A 20,279-nucleotide genomic window follows, 5' to 3' on the forward strand; every position below is an offset into this window, starting at 1 on the left:
GGTCCGTGCAGCAAACTGCCAGGAGCACTGGAAATAGTTTAAATATTCAAGGGAAAGACAACAATACTCAACATCTGTCCGTTACTGGAAGAATTAGTACCTCAAAGTAGCTCAGTTTCAACACTATTAGATTGTGCCACTGAGCAAAGCTGGGGTTTTGGTGGTTGCTATTATAAAAAGCAGGTACTGTACAGAAATCAGAATGAAACTTAAAAGGGGAGCGGTGGTATCAAATATGATTCCAAAGTTGGAGAAGCCAGGCAGTGCCTAGCTGGCAAACACATTCCGTAAATAAGCGGGTTACTTGAGTTTTAGAACAGTATTATAGAAGCTTGCGTTTAGTGGAGTGTATGTAAGCTCAGTCTGCCCTCTTCCTTCCCTTCCTCCAACCCAGGTACTGTCTTTAATTGCTATCGCTATGATTTAATAATGTTTATTGGAAAACCAGTAAATCAAAAAGACCTAGTAAATCATATTAACTCTTCATTAAGATGTATACTTGAATATTTTCCCAACTTCAGAAACCATTAAGAAAAACAGTCATGTTTCTTGCAAGCCCGTTGTTTGGCATGGTATTTCCTCTTAGGCTAACGACTTTTATAGGCACAGAGCGCTCAAGGAGAACGTTCTTAGAGACACATGCATGTGGTCTGTGGGGTAGCACAATTGCCCCAGGCTGATGTGTTTCTGGTAGGGGTGTAGTGGAAGTACAGAATGTGTGCCAGTTTCACGAAAGTTATGTGGTCCATTTCTGCATGTAATTTATAGTTTGCATGCTTGCCATCCTCACTTGTTCAAAGTTGAACTAGTTTTATAACATACAGAAAAGCCAAATTTATTTGAACACCAAAGCAATTTGGGAAATAAATCTTCAGTGTGATTCTCCAAATGCTTGTGGTAAAAGGGACTTGAATCATTTTCCCATAATTAGTTTCAGTTCTGGAGGTCTGCCCCCTCTCCCTAACCCTACTGCCTTGCATGCATGTCTATTCCACTGGAAGCTAGTGGAAAATTCCTATCCCCTTTCACTCCACTGCATTGAGTTATAAAAAGCATGTCATTCAGAATTAACTTTTTCTTCTGCGTGCTTGAATTTAACTCACATCTTGAAGGAAAAACTTCAAGAGTTATCAGTGGGATGAGGGGCCACAGCATTACTTTGGGCCACCTTAGAAGGGCTGACTTACTTTACTTCTTCTTTAGGAGCTTAGATATTTATACCAACAAGTGCTTTTTGAGGGACAGTGCATGACAGTGCAGTATACCACCTTGCTTTTTTCAGAGCCCCATGACACTCATTTGCCCAAGTCCTAATTGACCAACTCGGTGGGAACAACAAGCTCACATGCAAGGGGGGAGGACACACAGAAAGTGGGAAATGAGGGATGAGGGGATACACAGGAAGTGGGGATGAGGGATGAGGGGACACACAGGAAGTGGGGATGAGGGGTGAAGGCATACACAGGAAGTGTGGATGAGGGGTGAGGGTGCACATAGAAAGTGGGGATGTGGGGTGAGGGTGACACAGGAAGTGGGAATGTGGGGTGAGGCTCATACAGGAAGTGGGGGTGAGGGCTCACACAGGAAGTGTGGTTGGGGGAGTAAGGGCTCATACAAGAAGTGGGGATGAGGGGTGAGGGTGCACACAGGAAGTGTGGATGGAGTCACTCAGAAGTAGACAACTGTAGCAGAAGTTTTCCCATTGTTGGAGTTCATTTGTTTGTTTCAATCAAAATATGATTCATCTTACCCCCATTTTTTAACCAAAAATCACTGTGGTCACTGCTGTGATTTGGTCTTGATCCTGCAACCAGTTTAATTTTATCAGTGGAAGTGAATTCTTGAAAGCTTCCCTCAGCTGTAGACATCTGGCTTCAAATTAACATGGTCCACATGCCAGCTTAAACTTTGTGGCTTGGTGTCTTTGTTGAATCCCCTCGGCAGAAGGACCTACACTGGAGTTTTGGCTGCCCTTTGGAAATCCAATTATGAGCGGTTGGTTCTGCTGGAATCTTGGCCCTCTGCTGGAGTGACTTTAGGAGCACTTGGGGTTAAGGAGGCCAAAGTTAGAACATAAATGAAGTTTTCTTCCAAAATGCCTGTCCTGCATCCCAGCACTTCCAGGTGGCAGGTGTAGACCCCTTTTAATGATTCCTGAACCCCTAAATCGTTAGTCTCCTAGAGTGTGAGGGGCTTTGGAGGAAAAATCTGTGCTACTCTCAGAAATGTCCTGAAAATGACAGTGGTACACTCATAACTGAGATGTGAAGCCTCATCTTAATCCCTCTTCCCAGTGGCCACTAGCTGTACTCCAGCTGACCTCAGCTCTTGGATTTTGCTCTTTGGATTTTATGGCCCCATTGCTGTGGTCTCAGTGGTCCCTGTGACTGCCCGGGAAGCAAAGTCAGGCCTCCCATGTTGAGAGGGGAGTTGATATGACTCATGATGCAGAAAGTACACCTGTTGGGTTTTCATAATGCTGAAGTGAACCACCATTTAGAAAGGTTTGTAAAGGGAAAATCCTGGTTCTCCCAGAAGCAAACTCCAATCTGGAAATTGTTATGTACAGCACCATGTCTCTCTGATGCTGGAAAATGGTGATGTCAGGGGAAGAAACGGTAAGGCCAGAGAGAGTGGCAGATCATACCCGTCAGGCCTATGTTTCATGCCCAAGCTTTCCATTGAATGTTTATATAGCCCCTTCTTTCCTCAATTGTCTGCTGAATTTATAATATTACCTCCTTGTTAACCTCTCATTGTAACCCTCATGGAATTATGTTATGTTTGACCAGTACTTAAAGCATTCCTCAAAAGTTCTTTCTGGGCACCTCAGGAATAAGACCACTCTGTGACATATTTTCTTAAGAACGGTTTTCACAGAAGGTAGATTAGTCTTGGGAATCATTCAAGGACGCTTTACAACCATCTAACCGTATAGATTCTATAGATAAGAGCACAAGAAAGACAATAGGTGGGTTTTTCCAATTAAGAAGCATTGGCTTCCATAAAAGAACAAAAGTACCCACCTGCATTAGTGCAGTGGGTACATAACTTGTGTCATGCTCATATGACAAAACACTGCGTAGTAATGGAAGAGGGCAAATTTTAAAACACAAAACAAAACAGATGAATCACAGAAATAATAATAATAATAAAAAAGGCCAAGAAAGAATATATACTGTATTCCAATTATGCAAAGTACAGAACTTAGTATAAGTGCTAGGAGTTCCGTCCTGGCTCAGTGGGTTAAGGATCCAGTGTTGTCACTGCTGTCACTCTGGTTACTGCTAGGGTGTGGGTTCGATCCCTGGCCTGGGAACTTCCGCATGCTGTGGGTGTGGCCAAAAAAAGTTCTAGGTTCCATAAAAGAGAGACAGCTTGAAGTCTGAGGCATGTCTAATCCAGCATCTAAGTGAAATGGCGGGGGCTGAGCTGGTCTGGTCGAATGTTTGGGGGAGCAGAGTACACATGTGAATGGAGTAAGTCCTGCTCTTTAAGACTTGTTATGTTGCCCGTCCTTATTCCTAGAGTGCTGTCTTGGCAAGAGTTGTATTTCCATTTCACCATCTTCACTTGCTTATTCATGAATTCCTCCCTGCATCTGAAAATATACTGAGTATGTGCCATTGTCTGCAGATTCACTGGCTGACATCTTGGTGTTAGATGCGTGTAAGTCTTGTGATGCCAAAGGGTGGCAGCTGCCATTCATACTTATACAACATCTCTGTCATATGGAGGCTTAAATCACCCAAGTTTTACTGTCCTGCTTCTCAGTCTAGGTTCAATCCTGAGAATGAGAAAGCAAAGCTGGGAGGAGGTGGAACAATGCCATTAATTGCAAGCCTTGGACGTAGGATATACCTGGATTTAAAGCCCTGCTCTGCAGCCCAATAAGCTTTAGAACCTAGCAAGTCACTTAATACATCAACACTTCCCAGCATCAAAAATAATAATACCTACCCAAATTGGTCTTCTCGCTGTTGCCCACATTTCCCATATTTGCTCACTCCTGGTGGTGGACATGCTTGGAGTGTGACATCATGTGTCATAGCAGAATGGCATGTGTTTAGGGGACCCCTCTTAAGTCTTTTAGCCCTCCTGATTCCCTCAAAAAGATGTGTTCTTTTCAGAAGCTCTGAAGTAAACGATCCTAGTTTTGCCAACTCTGTGCCATCTGATACCACCCTGAGCTTGAGTTTCTTCACTAAAGGAAGAACAGTAGCCATCCTCAGTAGGCTGTCTGAGATTAAATGAGCCAATGTCACCAGACTGTGTGCACCTGGTAAATGCCAGCTGCTCTCCTGATGACCAGAAGCCTCCTGCCTCTACCGTTTTACGGTAACAACCATACAGCAACGAAGGGGAAAAAGAGCCTTTCTCTCTTTTGACCTCTCCTTACTGCTGTCACATGAACAGTATTTTTTTATTTTTATTTTTTGCAAGACCTCTGTAGACTTTGTAAGCCAGTGAAGGATGCTGGCTTCAAAGTAAAGAGCTGAAAGCCCCCATGTTTGGGAGGAGATGGAGAGTGAGGCTGGGCTATTGTACGGCTGTCGTGGGTGACCCACATTGCCTGCCTAGGACTTGGAATCACTTAAAACTGAAATTGATAGAGAAAGTGTCCCCATTAAGTAGAGGGAATGGATTATTCAGCAGATGTTTTCAACCTTTTCTTCCCCATCCAGAGACCATTTGTTTCAAGGGCAGTGGTACTTGGGATGCAGGAGGGAAAGGAGAAGAAGTGCACTCTCCACCCATTCTGCCCCCAGCAGCTGTAAAGCCTGTGTGGCCAATGGTGGGCTCATCTCGCAGCAGTAAATGAATGATACACACTAAATATTGTCCAGTTAGAGATAAAAGCACATACAGAATTCTCGTGCTTGTCCTAACCCAGAACGGACAATTAATTACACATCACAAAGTGAATAATTGTTTTCTGAGGGGATGGTGTTCTGATTAGTCTTAATTCTTTAATTTGTGGCATAATTAGCCCAGTCGTCACTGCTTTTAAGAGCACTTTTGCAGTTAAGTTAAAATCAACTGGAGTCAGGAATTCCTGTTATTAATACTTTATTGAATTAAGACTGGATGAGTTTATTTCATTTTTTTAGGAAATTTAAGAGTCTATTCCTTAGTAGCTAAAAATAATAAGGAATTTCATACACAAAAACCAAATGTTAAACATAGATAATTGACTTGTGGTCTGAATTTGATTATTTTATGTTATTCAGCAAAATATCTTCTCTCTAGCATCATTTTTGTACCAGAATTTCCCATTAAGAAGACTATTTTGCTTAGAGAAACTTCAAGCTACATCTGTTTGTAATAATTTTTCAAGATTCCAAAGACTAGATAATATTTAATAAAACTCACAGCAATACTTCAGTTATCTTCATACTAATATTTATAATTATCCAGCAGATAACCAAGAGTTGATAATATCTATTGATTCCACAAACCTAATGGCAGAGAAAATGCTTTCAGGAGCCCAGAGGAAACAATATCTCTTAGGAATTTCAAATCTTTTCTATCATGATGTGCTAGTGGACAAGTTAACCCTGGAAAGCCTGCCCTTTAATATTCATTTAGTTCCTGCCATTGGTCTTCTAGAAAAACAGAAGAGCAGCTCTGCTCATAGCTTCCTGAAAGCTGAAGTGATTTTAAAAAGTTTAACTATAAAGCCTGACTGTTTTCATGGGACCATGGCATTACCTACAAGCATGGGGCACAAGTAGGATGGTTTAGGGGAAGATGTCACACACGTTTGGAGCGTGGTGTTTCTGCAGAGGCCCTCAATCATCTGATAGAAATCAGGGCGCTTCACAAGCATACTTAAAACTATGCTCCTCCATGTTGAAAGTTCATTGTCTTACAGAGTGAAGATATGCCTTGAGATACAAAGTCAGATCATTTAACCTGGTAAATCTGAGTGGGATTATAATCTTTAAAGTGAGATAGAGTACAGACCTTGATATGTGTGTTTCTGGTATTATTATTAAAGTTAATTGCAGTGATGGCCCCTGAAGTGCATCTTACAATTTCCAACTCACCTTTGCATTTATCATCTTATTTGAAACATATGATAATCCTCTGAGGTCCCTGCTATAGGTAAGAAAACCTTATGTTTCTAAGGTACACCACAGGAATTGTAGCTAGTTAACTTAGTTGAATAATCAAGGTAAAGGATCACTAAATAAATGTATGGTTAATCATGCTTGAAAAGGCATTTACTAAGTGAAAGAAGGCAACTTGAAAAAGCTGTAAACTGTATGATTTCACCTATGTCATGTTCCAGAAAAGACAAAACCATGGACAATAAAATGATTAGTGGTTGTGGGGGAGAGTGGTTAAGGAGGTGGTGATGAATGGGCAGAGCACTGAGGGTTTTCAGGGCAGTGAAACGGCTCTGTATGAGACTATATTAGTGGATGCATATCAACATAACGTTTCCAAACCCATGGAACGTACAACACCAAGAGTGAACCCTAACGTCAGCTATGGCCTCTGGGTGGTGGTGATGTGTCTGTGGAGGTTCACTGATGTGACGAAGAGACGGCACGTGTGTTGGAGGGGAGAGTAGGGAGCAATGGAAAACCTCTGTACCTTCCGCTAGTTTTGCTGTGAACCTAAAACTGCTCTAAAGAATTAGCGCTTTTTTAGAAAGGGTTATTTACTACATATAGGGAGGAACAAAGGAAGTAAAAAACTTGTACTCTGTAGCTGCAGATTGCATGGTTAACCTAGCCAGCTCTCACTGGTTATATAGTCATCTGCACATTTAATGCAGACACTAAAATGCAGGAAAATTACAAGTACGCCCAGAGCATGCTTGTTAACAATAATAGCATTGACTTCATGTGTAAACAGGGTTTATTTTATATTTAGATTTCTTTGAATCTGACCAGTCATGTCCAAGATATCTCTTTCTTTGGTATAGAATGTCTTTTTTCCAAATTTGGGGGAATAGGAACGCATAATTCTCTTTGCTCTACTTCACTCAATTCCTAGGGCTGGTGGGGGCCAAAAATGAAAACTCTGAAATGGTCTTGGTTTTTTCACCTCCTCCCTTTTCCTTTAGGATGGTGGTCTTGAGGGTCTCTGAGACTCCTCAGAGCGCAGTGGACAGCTCACAGTGCAGAACCAGCCCCACACATGTCAGCAGGTCATACAAAGAGGGTGGCCTCTTTGCGTGGGTTCATGACATTAGACAACTTCGGGACATGGTTCTTCCTCTTTTGCTCTTGAATCCAACCACCAAACTGTGCTTTTGGTGGCCAGAGTGGAAATCTCCAATGTGAAGTGTGCTCAGCCTATTACTAAATGTTAACTAGTGACGTACAGAGCCTGACCTATAATTCAGTTAAACCTTCATACCCGGAATTTGCTGTAACATTCATAAGGAAATTAATGCATGTCTTGGCATACTAAGTACTTATCTTAAGACAGACAGACATAGGTGATAGGTTTTGTCAGCAGGCTAATCACCCAGTTAAGCCAGCCTACTGGAATAGCCCCTTGCCCATCAGAAAGACTGTTAATATGTGAGTAAGGGTTAATATGGTCTAGACAGTATGAGACAAAATCCAGAAATGGAGAGGTTGAACACTCACTCTCTTCTAAGACTTAAGATCCTCTACCTAAAAGACCAATGTGAATATTCAGCACATATAAACAATGGAAAATGCTAGGAAGCCATGTCAACAGGATAAAGTAGTGTATTTCCCAAGACTTCTATATCTGAATCTCTCTTCCCTTAAAAATCACCATTGTCTATGAGAAAATGTAACATGACATATTAAAAAGATGACAGGTTATATTCTTAATGTGGATACTTAGTTTGCTTGATTGCTGCTTTCAGTATTAAACATTGGAAGTGAACACTTGGTAGTGTTAAGTTGTCAAGTTGATAAAAAGATTCTGAAAGCAGTTCTCAGACCAGTGAAAGGGTTGCTCAAAGGAAGGACTGAGACTGATTTTGGAGGAAAGTAATTACTGGCCCAGGCGCCCCCAGGCGGGTCCTACAGAGGTTTTAATTGGGTTCTAGTTGAATTGTAGAGATAATGGTTTTAGCTGGTTGAGGGGGTGATGGTGGTCAAAGGATTAGGCCCACTTCTCAGAGATTTCTAGTGGATTTCATGTCTTTAGTCAGTGGTGCATACCAGGATTAGGGTAAGAAAGAAAGATGATTTCATGGGGAAATATCTAATTAAAATATTAAAGACAGACAGCTAGCACACCTGACCTCAGTTCAGGTGGCTGAGGAGAGCTCACCCCTTTATTTCTAAACTATATATAAATCAGTCACTTTAATCCAAATAAATGTAACTTTGATTCTAAAAACATTACTTTTTTAAAAAAACTGCTTTTGATTACATGAAATCATTGAGCTTGACATTATTTTCTCACTTTAAACAAACACTAATATGGTGTCAAGGTGTTTTTGATTATATCCATCTGTAGAATGCTAGATGGGAAATATATCCTCATGTATAAAGTCAAGTAGAGGACAGGCCAGGTCCCACATTACTTTCCTGGGCCTGGATTTTACTTGCCTAGACTTTCAAGTGGTACTGTGAAAATCAGGCTAGCAACCTCAGTCGACTTCCAGAAAAGGGTTGTTATGATAGGTACAGTTTGTAAGAATTTTCATACTTTCTCTTGGTTATCATACAATTTGTTTTTACTCTTTTGAACTACAGAGTGGAATTTCATGTAATTACACACAAGATAATTTCCAGTTGCTTTTTTTTTCTTAGCAGCTTTAGCACCATCCCCACATAGGAAGAATTGTGTATGTTACCTAATAACCAGGCTTCCACACAATGGGCATCATATTCCAGGACTGCTGGTGTGCCCTGGTATTTAAGTGCCAAGGTGTGCCCCAGAACACCTGAGCTTGGCCTAAGGCAGGACTCATAGGTGGTGGGAATTGCCTTTATCACTGACTTGGGACATCAACCAAGTTACTTAACCTCTTGGACCGATTCCTTTTTTATCTTTCATTTTAAAAAGGTGCAGTTATCAGATAGGTATAGGTATATATACTATTACAGTATACACAGCATGTTTTTAAAATAATCATCCTTATATAGGCATATATATGTACTAAATAGTAATGCATGATATTCTTATGCATGCTTTGTATAGGTGTTATTTCCTAGAATCACCACCTCTTGCTTTGGTATCAGGACAAATGATCCTTCAGAAGTAGTTTTGACTGATTTTCCTTTTATAAAAGAGGTTTCGATGGAGTGACCACACTGCCTAGCACTGCTCCCCCCCTGCCCCCCCCAACACTCCCCATCTCCTCTACTGGTTATTCTGTGTAGCACTTAGACCTTCTGACCCACGTGTTCCCACAAGAATGTGGTACAATGCAGCGTGTTCCCCACTGGGGCAGACCCTAGTCTTCGCCCCACTGACTCACCCCAATCACCAAGAGCACTGTCTGGACACACGTAGGCCTCCAATAAATATTTTTTGAACAAATAAGTGAACTTTAATGACGCCTGCCCTGAACCAGAAATGCCCCAAAGGGGTGGGAGGAGTAGAGCAATATTCAGTCATTTATGTTAATGAGCTGAGAAATAACACTATGTTCATATTCATCCACACTTCTCCCAACAGTTTTCTACAGTCTTTCCAGCTGCATGTACAATTCTGCCTTTTATCAGAGGAGGGGATATGCGTGCTTTTCCGTGTTTGGTTTTCCTCTGCAGGTAGTTCATCCAAGACTCCCACACTGCAGGGCAGGTGGATATTCCCCTGAGCCATGTTCAGGAGTGATGACAAATAGGTGGGACTATCGCCACCATGTCTGTATCCTAGAGGTCTTCTTGGGACAAAACGTGGTAAGGTGTGGAAAGTGCTTTAAAACTTTTCAGTGCCACCTGATTGCTGTCCCCTGTTATATTACTATTATTACACCAGTGATAAAAGTGTCACTGGAAAATTGAGTAGCTCTCTTAATATTAGAAGAATTCTAGACTAATTTAGGAGAAAAATTGTATTGTCAAGTTCCTTCAGGTCAAAGAAGGTTATAATGAAAAGAGAAAAAAATATATATATGTATATGTAATACACACAGAGTAGATCCTTGAACAACATGGGTTTGAACTGCCTGGGTCCAATAATACTCAGATTTTTTTCAATAAGTCCTTACTACAGTGCTACACAATCCAAGTATTTATTTTTGTGTGTGCATGACTCACTTGTAATGAAAAATATAAATTATATTTTGTAAGCATAGATGTATATAAGTTATATAATATATGCTTTTTATATACACTTATTATAAGTATGTGTACTCATTACTTATTTAATTAATATATTAAGCTTATATGTCTATGTTTATTGTAAGAGAGAATAGTTTGTTGAGTTCTTATTATCAATAAATAATATAGGTGTCTGCAAATTATGAGCACCTGATCTGGAAACAGCCTGTACATGTTCATCATTCATTGCATTTACCCCCTTGATCCCAACCCAGGAGATTCAAAGCTGTCCAGAATGTGAAACAACATAAACCACCTCCTTTCTGTCAGATTAGTCGTCCTGCGTTCTGCCTGGTCCTTTGTGTTGATAGATTCCATCACACCTAGTTTCTCGCCCCCCGCTTTTTCTTCATATATATACACACATCCCTTTAATCCATATTCGCCTTTACCTCGGTCTTCCAGATTTTGCTCTTTTCCCCTAAATAATATTTCTTACTTCAACTGCTTTTATGTCACGTGTGAGCTTCCCCCAAAAAATTCTGATCACTGTATAATGCCACAGTACATGTTTTAAGAAGGAAATTCATTCGTTTTGATATTAAATTTGTCACCATAAAGGGCTAGTATACATCCCTAAGTATCCATCTTGAAGAAAGGGACTGAAGTTTAAGAGGAAGGAGAATTTACTTCCTGTTTTCTACTGGTTTAAAGTTTTGGCTCTTTAATGTTGTCTATCTATCACTCTCTATTTTTGTTCTATTTTTAAGTTATCCATATGCTGGTAGGGTTGATAGGAACTTTTGTTTTTGGATTACAAATATACAAAATTTAAGGTATTTTATGGATTAAAATAAGCACCACTGGCCAGCTTGAGCATCTGATCACCATCTAGAAGGTCAGTATCTTTGTCAAGTTCCGTATAGTATAGTAACTGACTTACAAATAAACTTCTGGATTACAACCTATTGGTAAACTGTAAAGAACCGTACTGATAAAAATCAGCCAATTTTCAAAATCCAGTGTGGAGACTCTGAATTCTGTCATAACTAAGCAGGAAGTGAGATATCATAGACATTGTGTGTACAAGTCCATTTCCTAGTTCGAGACTGCAGGCAAGTACTCAGCTCCCCAGTGTGGTACCTACACAGTTAATCCAGTATATCACCAGCCTCACTGGATAACCAGAGGCTACTCAACCATGGGCAATAGATAGCGAATGTCTACTCTCTCTCTAATTATACATATACACCATATATACATAATTATATGTGGTATATATATAATATATACTATGTACAATATATAATTGTATGTAATATAAATAATATATAATAGCATATATAACTATATATAGCAAACATTTATGTAATATATGTAGTAAGCATATATTATACTATGTATCTTACAAAGTATATAGTAAACAACATATTAAATTTACATTTTCCAACCTTAAATATGTTGTACTTCCTCTGTCACAGTGAAACTTTAATCATCTCTTCATTCCTTACTCTAATGACATCAATGTATAATTAACTAATAATAGTGATCATTTTCTTGCAGTCTTAAATAGAAGGTCTGGTCATCTTATCTGAATGCACAAAATTTGCTTCTAACACTAAATACAGTCGTGTTTCATGATGCAAGATACAACAGAGGTAGTTCAGGGATGGTGGTTCTGCTTTAGTACTGCACTAGAAGTTTGGCTGTGGATATGGTGGGATTTTTCTTTTTCCTTTCCTTTAATGAACCAAGCTCTGATTTGTTTGTTTGTATATTTAGCTAAGGAGTTCTTTGCAACCATACGTGATATAAAACACTCTCTTTCTCTGTCTCTCTCTCTCTCTCCCTCTCTCTCTCACAGTCAGTCCCTAGCAGGGGTCAGGGAGAGGCTGGTGGTCTGATTTCATTTGAGCCTTTCTCCATCCATTTTTCCCATTGATAGCAATTTTGTCTTTAGGAATAAAACTAAATTTTGTTTCCTATACATTGGCTAATGAATAGCAGGTCTCATACTTTATTAAAAGGATATAGTATCATTAATTTGAAAGAAAGAAAATGATCTCAACTCAGGTTTACAGTTTCCAGCCTGTGCTTCTGCCATTAAAAAAAGGAGAGAGAGTACAAGGAAATGTTTACATCAGTTTAATGGGCATTAGCTTTATTTTTCAAAACATTCTGTTTTAAAGCACAATAGACTTTGCAGTTGTTTTTAACTTTAAAATATTCATCAATGTGAAATAATTTTATTTCCTTTCCCTGTTTCTTCTTATCGGAAAAAAAAATGCATTGGATCGTCTAGCAAGATACAATCCATTTTGCAAAGTTATTTGTCAGTTTTTATAAAGTGTGCTTACTAGAGGTTTGGAATAGTTGCAGGATTAGAAAGGGAAAGTGACATATAGAGTGTTTTTAGGTCATCGTGGTGTATTTGGTGTCCTAACTATCATGATTTATCTTATCCTTGTTTAACCACTAACCAGAAAAATGACCCTTCCCTGTGTTGTTCCATTCATATTTCTCTGCTCTCATTCAGAAGTCTGCCACTTCCTTTGCCTGGCAGATTAAAGGGGCAATGTGGCATCTTTTGATAATGTGCAAAATAGCCTCTTAGCCTAGGCTCCTTACTAGATGCTAACTACTCAGAAGTCAGAATGCTATTCATCTGCCCTGAGATTAACCAGAAGCTTGGCCTCATTTTCCTTCTTGAGTAAGCTTTCTTAAAACCTTAAAAGTTATTTTTCCTCTCGTTTTCAGGGTTGATCAGGGAGAAAAAGGAAATATGGAATCATTAAAAAACAGCCCTAAAGAAAAGGAAATGTGCAAAACAATGAAAAACACAGAATGGTACTTTCTGTGATGATCTATCAGTAGGGATTAGGTTGTGATGTTGCTTGTTGTGGCTTATCTGTCATTCCATTATATATTATTTTCTCCTTTATGAGAAAAGCGGTGTTTATTATCACAGGTGACAAAACACAGAAATAAAAAATAAGCAGAGAGGTTACATTCAGTCACTTAAAGCAGATTTCATGTTTGCTTTTTTTGCTTTCATTCCCAAACCAGAAGCCAGTAGATCAAGGGAGGGTGCAAACTGACTTTCTCAGGTGTTTGTTACCCAGAGCGACCCAGAGCACAGGTGCTGAGCCAATGAGAAGATAAGCATTAAGTCATTCTTGGTGATATTTAGCTAGGTAGCCACAGAAAGATTTCAGAAATACCATTGTGCTACTGTTCAAATATTTACTAACTGAACCTGGAAAGGGAAAAACGTTGGTCACCTCATGTAGAATTCCTTGTCCTTTTTCTTCTTTAAACAGATTGAAGAGAAGGGGGTTGTTTATCTAAGAAAAAAATATGAGCTTTGCAATATGGACTTTCAGGTAGAACTAATGTGGGCTTCATTATGCAAATACAATTTAGTGATCTTGCATTTGGCAAAACATTCTTTTTTGTTTCTTGACTGTTTATTTTAAGAGATGATTTACCAGTTCGGCAGATTAGAATGTTTACTACAATGGCGCATCTTTCATCTCTCACTGTGACTGTTGGCCCTGGAGTTACCCATGCCACGGCAGAGGTAGGGAAGCTATTCTACCTGAGCCGTGACAACTTAGAAAGAAATGGGAAGGCAGCATGAGCAGATGTTTAGGATGTAGTCTGTCTTTCAAATATTTGAGCCTGTGTTGCTGTGTGCTTTTTAAGTTTAACACTGTTATCTGCACATCTATGAATTTTAGAAGATTTAAAGAGCACTGCAGGGATCTTCTTAGGAAAGGAGAGAAAATTACTGGAGAATTTGCCCAGAAGGGATTGTGCTTACAGAGATAGGACTAATGAGTTTTGTACTCTGGAGCAAGTCTTTCTGATACGTTTTTGTTGTTTTCTGTTCTTTGATTTGAAGCGACCCCTCTTGTTACGCTGAATGCAGTGCTGAGGGCTTTCATTCATCTCGGCTCAGGACCAAAGTAATAACTTGGTCATTTCCTCTCCGAAGGTAAGAGAGCTAATGAGAAACACAGATTATGAGCCGAGATCTATTCTGAGATTAAGGTGTCCTAAGAGAAGGTTTATGGAGAAATGAAAGACTGGGGCAAAGTTTTGAATGGGGGAAAACAGCTCTGCTTTCAATGGTCACGTTCTCTGCTGTGTAAGCATTGTGCTGTGATGTCACTGCAATAGTTAATGGCTAATCTATGTATGCAATTTGTTCAAAACTCCTTTAGAATATAAGTAGTCCTTATCAAGAAAAACTCTGGGGTGATTCTGGGTCTCATATAAATAGCCTTACATGTGAAAGTGATGGCTTGTGAAAGGTAACCTGAGCTTTCAGTATCACATTTGAGTTAAATTTTCTGAAAAGTCTGAAACAGTGAAATCACCTGAGCCCTAGGAACATGACCCTCTTGCAGCCAAGCACCCTGCACGCCCGCCCACATGGGGTTGCCTTCAAAACCGATCAAGAAACTGAAGGGTGCTTGAAGGGAGCTGCAGCGCTGAACCCCCTCAGACGCCTGGAAACTCACCCCCACTTGCAAATGGCAAACCCTTGGGATAAAGCCCCCAAGGTTCTGAGAAGCATAAGCCCTGCTTTATTTAATTTCCTCTCATTTACCAAGAGTCCCCGTCTATTTTAGTAAATAAATTCAGGAAATTGGTAAAGCACTTTACTCCATCCGTTATGTATCAGTAATTAGCATGATTGTCACGTTTTTCCTGGCTCCGGCACTGCTGTTGCTTGCAGCTTCCCTCCTGTGCCTGCGGCCGGTTTATAACATCCCTGGTAATGGGTTTTATGAGCATAAACTACTTACACAAACAAAACAGCCCACACTTGTGCAGAGAAGTGTGCTTCCTCTGTTTCTAATGATTCCTGACTTTAGAGACTTTTCTCCATCTATCCTGGTGTCCTCCCCCAGTAATCCTTGTCCCTTTCCACCCGTGACTGCTTTACACAGCAGGGAAGAATGAAAGAAGTGGCAATTCATTCATAGGTATCAGCCTCTCTCTCCTTTGCTGCCCAATCACCGCCCTCTCCCGCCCGTCTTAGCCGAGCCAAGGAAAGGTGATCTCCTACCTTCATTAGCCACTGGGTATTGTTTTCCATGATATTCTCCAGCACTTGCAGCCTCTGCACAGAGTCGTCATAGTCGAGCGGCGCGTCCCTCTGCACCGCGTTGGACACGTAGGAGCTGGAAGGGGAGCGGCAGTTGTCCGTCTCAGGCAGCAGGAACGTGTAGCTGCAGGGGCCGTGCTGAACCTGATACTGCCTCTTCCCCGTGCTGTCCATGCTCTTCCGAAAGTTGTTATAGGCTGCAGCCAAGACGAGATCACAGCTCAGAGTGAAGAAAACAAGCTGCCACATTCTTTTCCTCTGTGGGAATCAACCTCCGTTTAGCAAAGTGCAAGGCACGGGAGGCTCCCGGGTGCTAAGCTGCCCTCTCAGGCACGGGGCTCTGCTGCCATGGCTCAGGGTCCATCAATGAAAGTTCCCGCTTCCCTCTTTCCCTGCAGCAACTTTGGTTTCTGATGCCGCTTTCTCCTCTCTGGTCCCCAGTAAACTGTCAGACTGCAGTCGGAAGAATAATCCTGCTCCCTTGTGAAGGCTGCATTCGCCTTCCAGATCAGACTTAATGCGCCTTTGTCTTGCTTCCCCCAGATTCTGCGGTGTCAGGATCCGAATCAATCACTTTCTTTCCTTATATGATAAGTTGATAAGAGAGCCAGACATGTGTAGCTGGCTGCCCCGCCCTCCCGGCTTGTCCGTTATCTTCCTGTAGGGGGTCACTAGGCAGGCAACAGGAAAAATCCGAGTGTGGTGTGTGTTGTCCAGGCAGGGCTATAGGCTGTAGAAGCCCTCTGGGAAAAGCCCATCAGTTACAGGACCCCTGGGTATTTCAGAGGCACCACCCTAATTGAGTATTTCCTAGAGAGAGCTTGGCGGTCTCTTGTGTCTGAAACTGATTTCACAGGGCTGAGCTGGTAAAATATCTGGGGCAATAACTTTAAAGTACAATGAAAGTTCCTGTTTTTTCCTTTAGGAATAAAAATACTACAAATATGTCAGGACTTTGGTTTATTTTTGTTATTACCAACAAAAAGGAAGAAGTCTTGCTCTTATAAACTCTTTGCCTTTTTCATAGGGAAAATAGTTTCCTTGGTATTACTTGATTTTTGAACCACTAGCTTAAGAATGCAGAATTTTCATCTTAAAACAATTGGATAGAAACATCTCACTTTATTAAATTGGGTTAGGAAAATCAAGTTTTTGAGCTCTGACATTTAATCTTTTAAACAAAATATCCACTTCAGTATTCAAAGTAAACTTAAAATATGCTGGACTGATTAATGGCCCTCTAAATTATAATACATAGAGAAATCAGAGTTTAAATAAGAGGAGGGTGAGAGAAGCATACATAAGCTTCTCCTTTATTAGGTCAGGGTTTGCTCAAATCCCATCATTTTGTAACATACTATCCAGGATCAATTAAATCAGCCACAGTTAGGGTCGAAGGCAAATCACTCCTTTTTAATTAAGCTCTAAATCCTCATCTGTAAAATTCAGAGGTTGCATTAACTCCCAAGAGTCTTCTGTTTCAATTCTGTGGCTCCGTAAACCCTCTGTGTTCCTTCCTTCCTGGAGCTAAAACTTAGCACTTCAGAGACTGATAGTTGGCTCACTCACCAGCCAGAGTGCACAAGGGAACATGGAGCCTGGCATGGTCTTTTCACACCTCGGTGCCTGAGATTTGCCTCCAGGCCCGTCCAGCACTGACCTGACAGACCTCCTCTACCCGTAAAGCCAGTGTCGGGCAGTCCAATCATGCAAGGCCAGATTTCAGAAGATTTTTAGGGTTTTCATTCTTGGATGACTATGAGATTTGTATAGGGAATTCTGTTTCAAGAGACCTAGTTAAACCTTTACAAAGGTCCTTCTCATGCAAGGACTGGCTCCCAGGTTAACCCCAGAGCAGGGACCTGTCTGAGGTCCACAGACAGAATTCGTGGGGTCTGTGAGCCTTGACAGGAAAAGATGTCTTTTTCACCAAAGTCTAACTGAAAATATAGCCTTGCTTTTAGCTATGAGTAGGTCACAAGCAACCCTGGTCAATATCTCTGGCCACCAATAGGCATCACATATTTTTGTCATGATAAGTCAAGCTGTTACTGCACTCAGCACTACATTTTTATGTAATCTGCCCCCAAGATCCTGTTATTTAATGTCTGAATAAAACAGCCCATTTCCGATAAAGGGTTCATAGACTTCCCCTGGCTATCGAAGGGCTCCATGGCTCAAGGAAAGCTAGATCTCAATTCTGGTACATGCTTTCCACCACAGGAGCAAATTAAATACACCTTACTTGGACCACTGACCATAGAGGGAAGACAGGGCCCGTGTTAGAACCCTGATTCACTGAGGTCTGAAGCAAATGTTTAACTTCTCTAAGCCTGCGTTTCCCTACTTGTGAAATGAGATGACTCTTTCTCTGTAGCACTTTTAGAATTTAAATGATATGGAATAATGCATGTTATTTAGGACTATCACTTCCTTTATCAGCACTTCCATTAAATGGGAATTAGCTCTTGCACCATCAGATGTTACAACTGTTGTACTCTGGCTGAATGTGAAGCAGAAACACGACAGTCACATTTCTTCTAAGTTTCTTCCCCGTTTGAAAGCACATATTATAAGGTATTAATATTGTGTGTGTGGTTTTAAAAATCACCCCTCTGCCTTCCAGCCAAATATGGTGGTTTAAAAAGAAGCCACAGGAAGTGCATGTACCACAAGCCCTTCCCGCCAGCTGGCTCCCAGGAGCTGGACAGGGTGTCAGACGTAAAGAAGAGAACAGAGGGTTTGGGGAGACCCCTAGGCAAGTGGGAAGTGGGGAGAGGACGTGGCTGGGAACGCAGAGGGAGGACAGTTCCAGGGGGCCGGTCCCACAGGCAGACAGCATGGAGGCTTCCTTATACAACCACACAAGGTCAGCAGGAACAGTGAGCAGCTCTCTGTAGGCACCTAAGTGGGAATTACTACCGGAGGGGTGGCAGAGGCTTTCGTGAGGCTGGGCTTGGCAAACCTGCCCTGTCAAGGGTCGGATAGTAAATATTTCAGGTTTGTGGGCCATGTGGTCTCTGTCACGACTTCTCCCCTGGCCATCCAGTATGACAGCAGCCGTTGACAACCCACAAACAGTGGGAGGTGGCCGTGTTCCCACAGAGCTTTATTCCTGGACACTGAGATCTGCATTTATTATAATTTTCACAACATGAAAAATTCTCTGGATTTTTTTCAACCTTTTGAAAATGTGAAAACTGCTCTTAGCTCCCTGGCCATTCCAAAGGGACCACGAGCTGTAGTCTGCTGACCTGAGGGGAGTCACCAGGGGGTGTGACGCGGTCTCCAAGGCCATTCTCAGAGCACAGCCAGTGTAAACAGGGAAATCTCCATGCCTCAGAGTACCACTAGGCTTCTCAGAGAGTTGGGAGGCGAGACAGGCCAAGGAAAAGGGACTTGGGAAAGGGACAGGAACATTTGGCCAAGAGGCAACTGCCCTTTGAAACTGGATACGAGATACAAGATGAGGACAGTGCACCAGGGAGCGGACCCCATGGGCGTGAAGCATCCCACTCGTGCAGGGCCAGCCTTGGGCCGGGTCCCCATGGGAGCCCACGTCATCTGTAGTCAGGGCTGCACGCTGGGCCCAAATGGCTGGTCACGGAGGAAGCAGAGAGGATGTGCCAGTCCCCTGTGGCCAACAGGGGAGAACCAGCAGGAGACCCAAGAAAGGGGCAGAGCTGGGGGTGGGGGGTGGGCATGAAGACTTCCCCCTGGGTACAGCACACACTCTGTGGTTTCTTGTTTAGTAAACAACCCACAGTGCAGCGGCTCCTTCTACCCACCCGGGCTGGGGGCCCCAGGTTAACTAGCCTTGCCTGTGGCTCTCAGAGCTGTTCCTTTTCAAAGAGGATCTTGAGTTCCTTCAACAACTTGCCGACAGGGTCTCTAAAGGCAGGTGGAGCTATAAAACGAGAAATATTATTACAGCCTTCCCAAAAGCTGCCTTCCTGGCCAACCACTTTTTTTTGTTTGTTTGTTTGTCCTACCAGCTCTGCTGAACAGCTGTGCATGGTGCTATTTATTTTCTTAATAATGTTTGTTTTCTCCCCCATACTGTATGTCATCAGCTGAAGTTTCTGAGGCTCCCATTTATCCATTGTAGAGCCATCTCATGTTCTCAAGTAATTCCTCATTTAATGCACCAAAAAGACGATGTGTCCTTAGTTTTCCTGAAAGGAAGAGGTCAGCATCCCGCATCCCGAAGAACCGTGGTGAAGGCCTGGCAGCTTCAGCGTTCTATTGGGCAGAAAAGGCTTGAGGTGTGGGCAAGCCTAAGAATCTCCTGTTGGCCGTGGCTCCCTGGCCCTGCCAGAAACAAAGGTCCTCGTCACTGTAAGGCCCACTGCTGTCTGGATCATGGGATCTGCTTGACCCCAACCTCCAGAGGCCCCCAGTCACCCAGAGCAACCTGTGTGGCTCTCAGACACTCACTCTGTGTGAACAGTGTCTCTGGAGCTGGAAACCAGAACATGAAGCCAACTTTACATCAGTGCAAAGCAGGGTAGCTCCCAGCAGGGGTCAGCCAAACAGGACTTCAGAGAGGCCTGCATGACCTCTGTGCTTGTCCAGGGAGCCAGCTTAATACTCAGTATATAAGGGGACAGTTACATGGTGGGACAAAGGAAGGAATGAGAGTGGACCGGCTGGCCCCGGGAGGGGAGACCACTCCCTGAACAGTGAGCGTATGTGACATATGCCCGCTTTGAGAAACCCAAAGCTGATCAGAAAACACACGGAAGCCCCTCAGGTGCACTTGGAGGCCTGTCCCCCCAGCCGTGCCCCTCCCCCATGGCCAGTCCCCGGCATTCACTGATGTCTTTCTCCATCACATCAAGCAGATCCCTGGAATTGGTCTTAGGCCAGCCCAGTCACCCTAAACTGCCAGTGCCTGCTTCAGTGGCATTGTGGACCAGTGGCATCTGTAGGTGGAAAAAGTGAGCTCA

At 42.2% G+C, this 20,279-nt stretch overlaps 2 protein-coding genes across 7 annotated transcripts in view; one reads left to right on the forward strand and one right to left on the reverse strand.

The window, feature by feature from the left end:
* ANGPT2 (angiopoietin 2) overlaps positions 1–16,163 on the reverse strand; it is a 50,019-nt gene extending 33,856 nt beyond the window's left edge. The window contains exon 1 of one of the 2 annotated variants that reach the window (XM_047772249.1): positions 15,292–16,163. In XM_047772249.1, coding sequence (XP_047628205.1) covers positions 15,292–15,579 — 288 coding nt within the window. In that variant the 5' untranslated portion in view covers positions 15,580–16,163. The remainder of the gene's footprint in view (positions 1–15,291) is intronic. The other variant, XM_047772250.1, reaches the window with a different exon arrangement.
* MCPH1 (microcephalin 1) overlaps positions 1–20,279 on the forward strand; it is a 211,573-nt gene that overhangs the window by 122,776 nt on the left and 68,518 nt on the right. The gene's annotated exons all lie outside the window — the stretch shown is intronic.

This window comes from Phacochoerus africanus, chromosome 3 (genome assembly GCF_016906955.1).
Source record: "Phacochoerus africanus isolate WHEZ1 chromosome 3, ROS_Pafr_v1, whole genome shotgun sequence".
NCBI classification, from domain to species: Eukaryota; Metazoa; Chordata; class Mammalia; order Artiodactyla; family Suidae; genus Phacochoerus; species Phacochoerus africanus.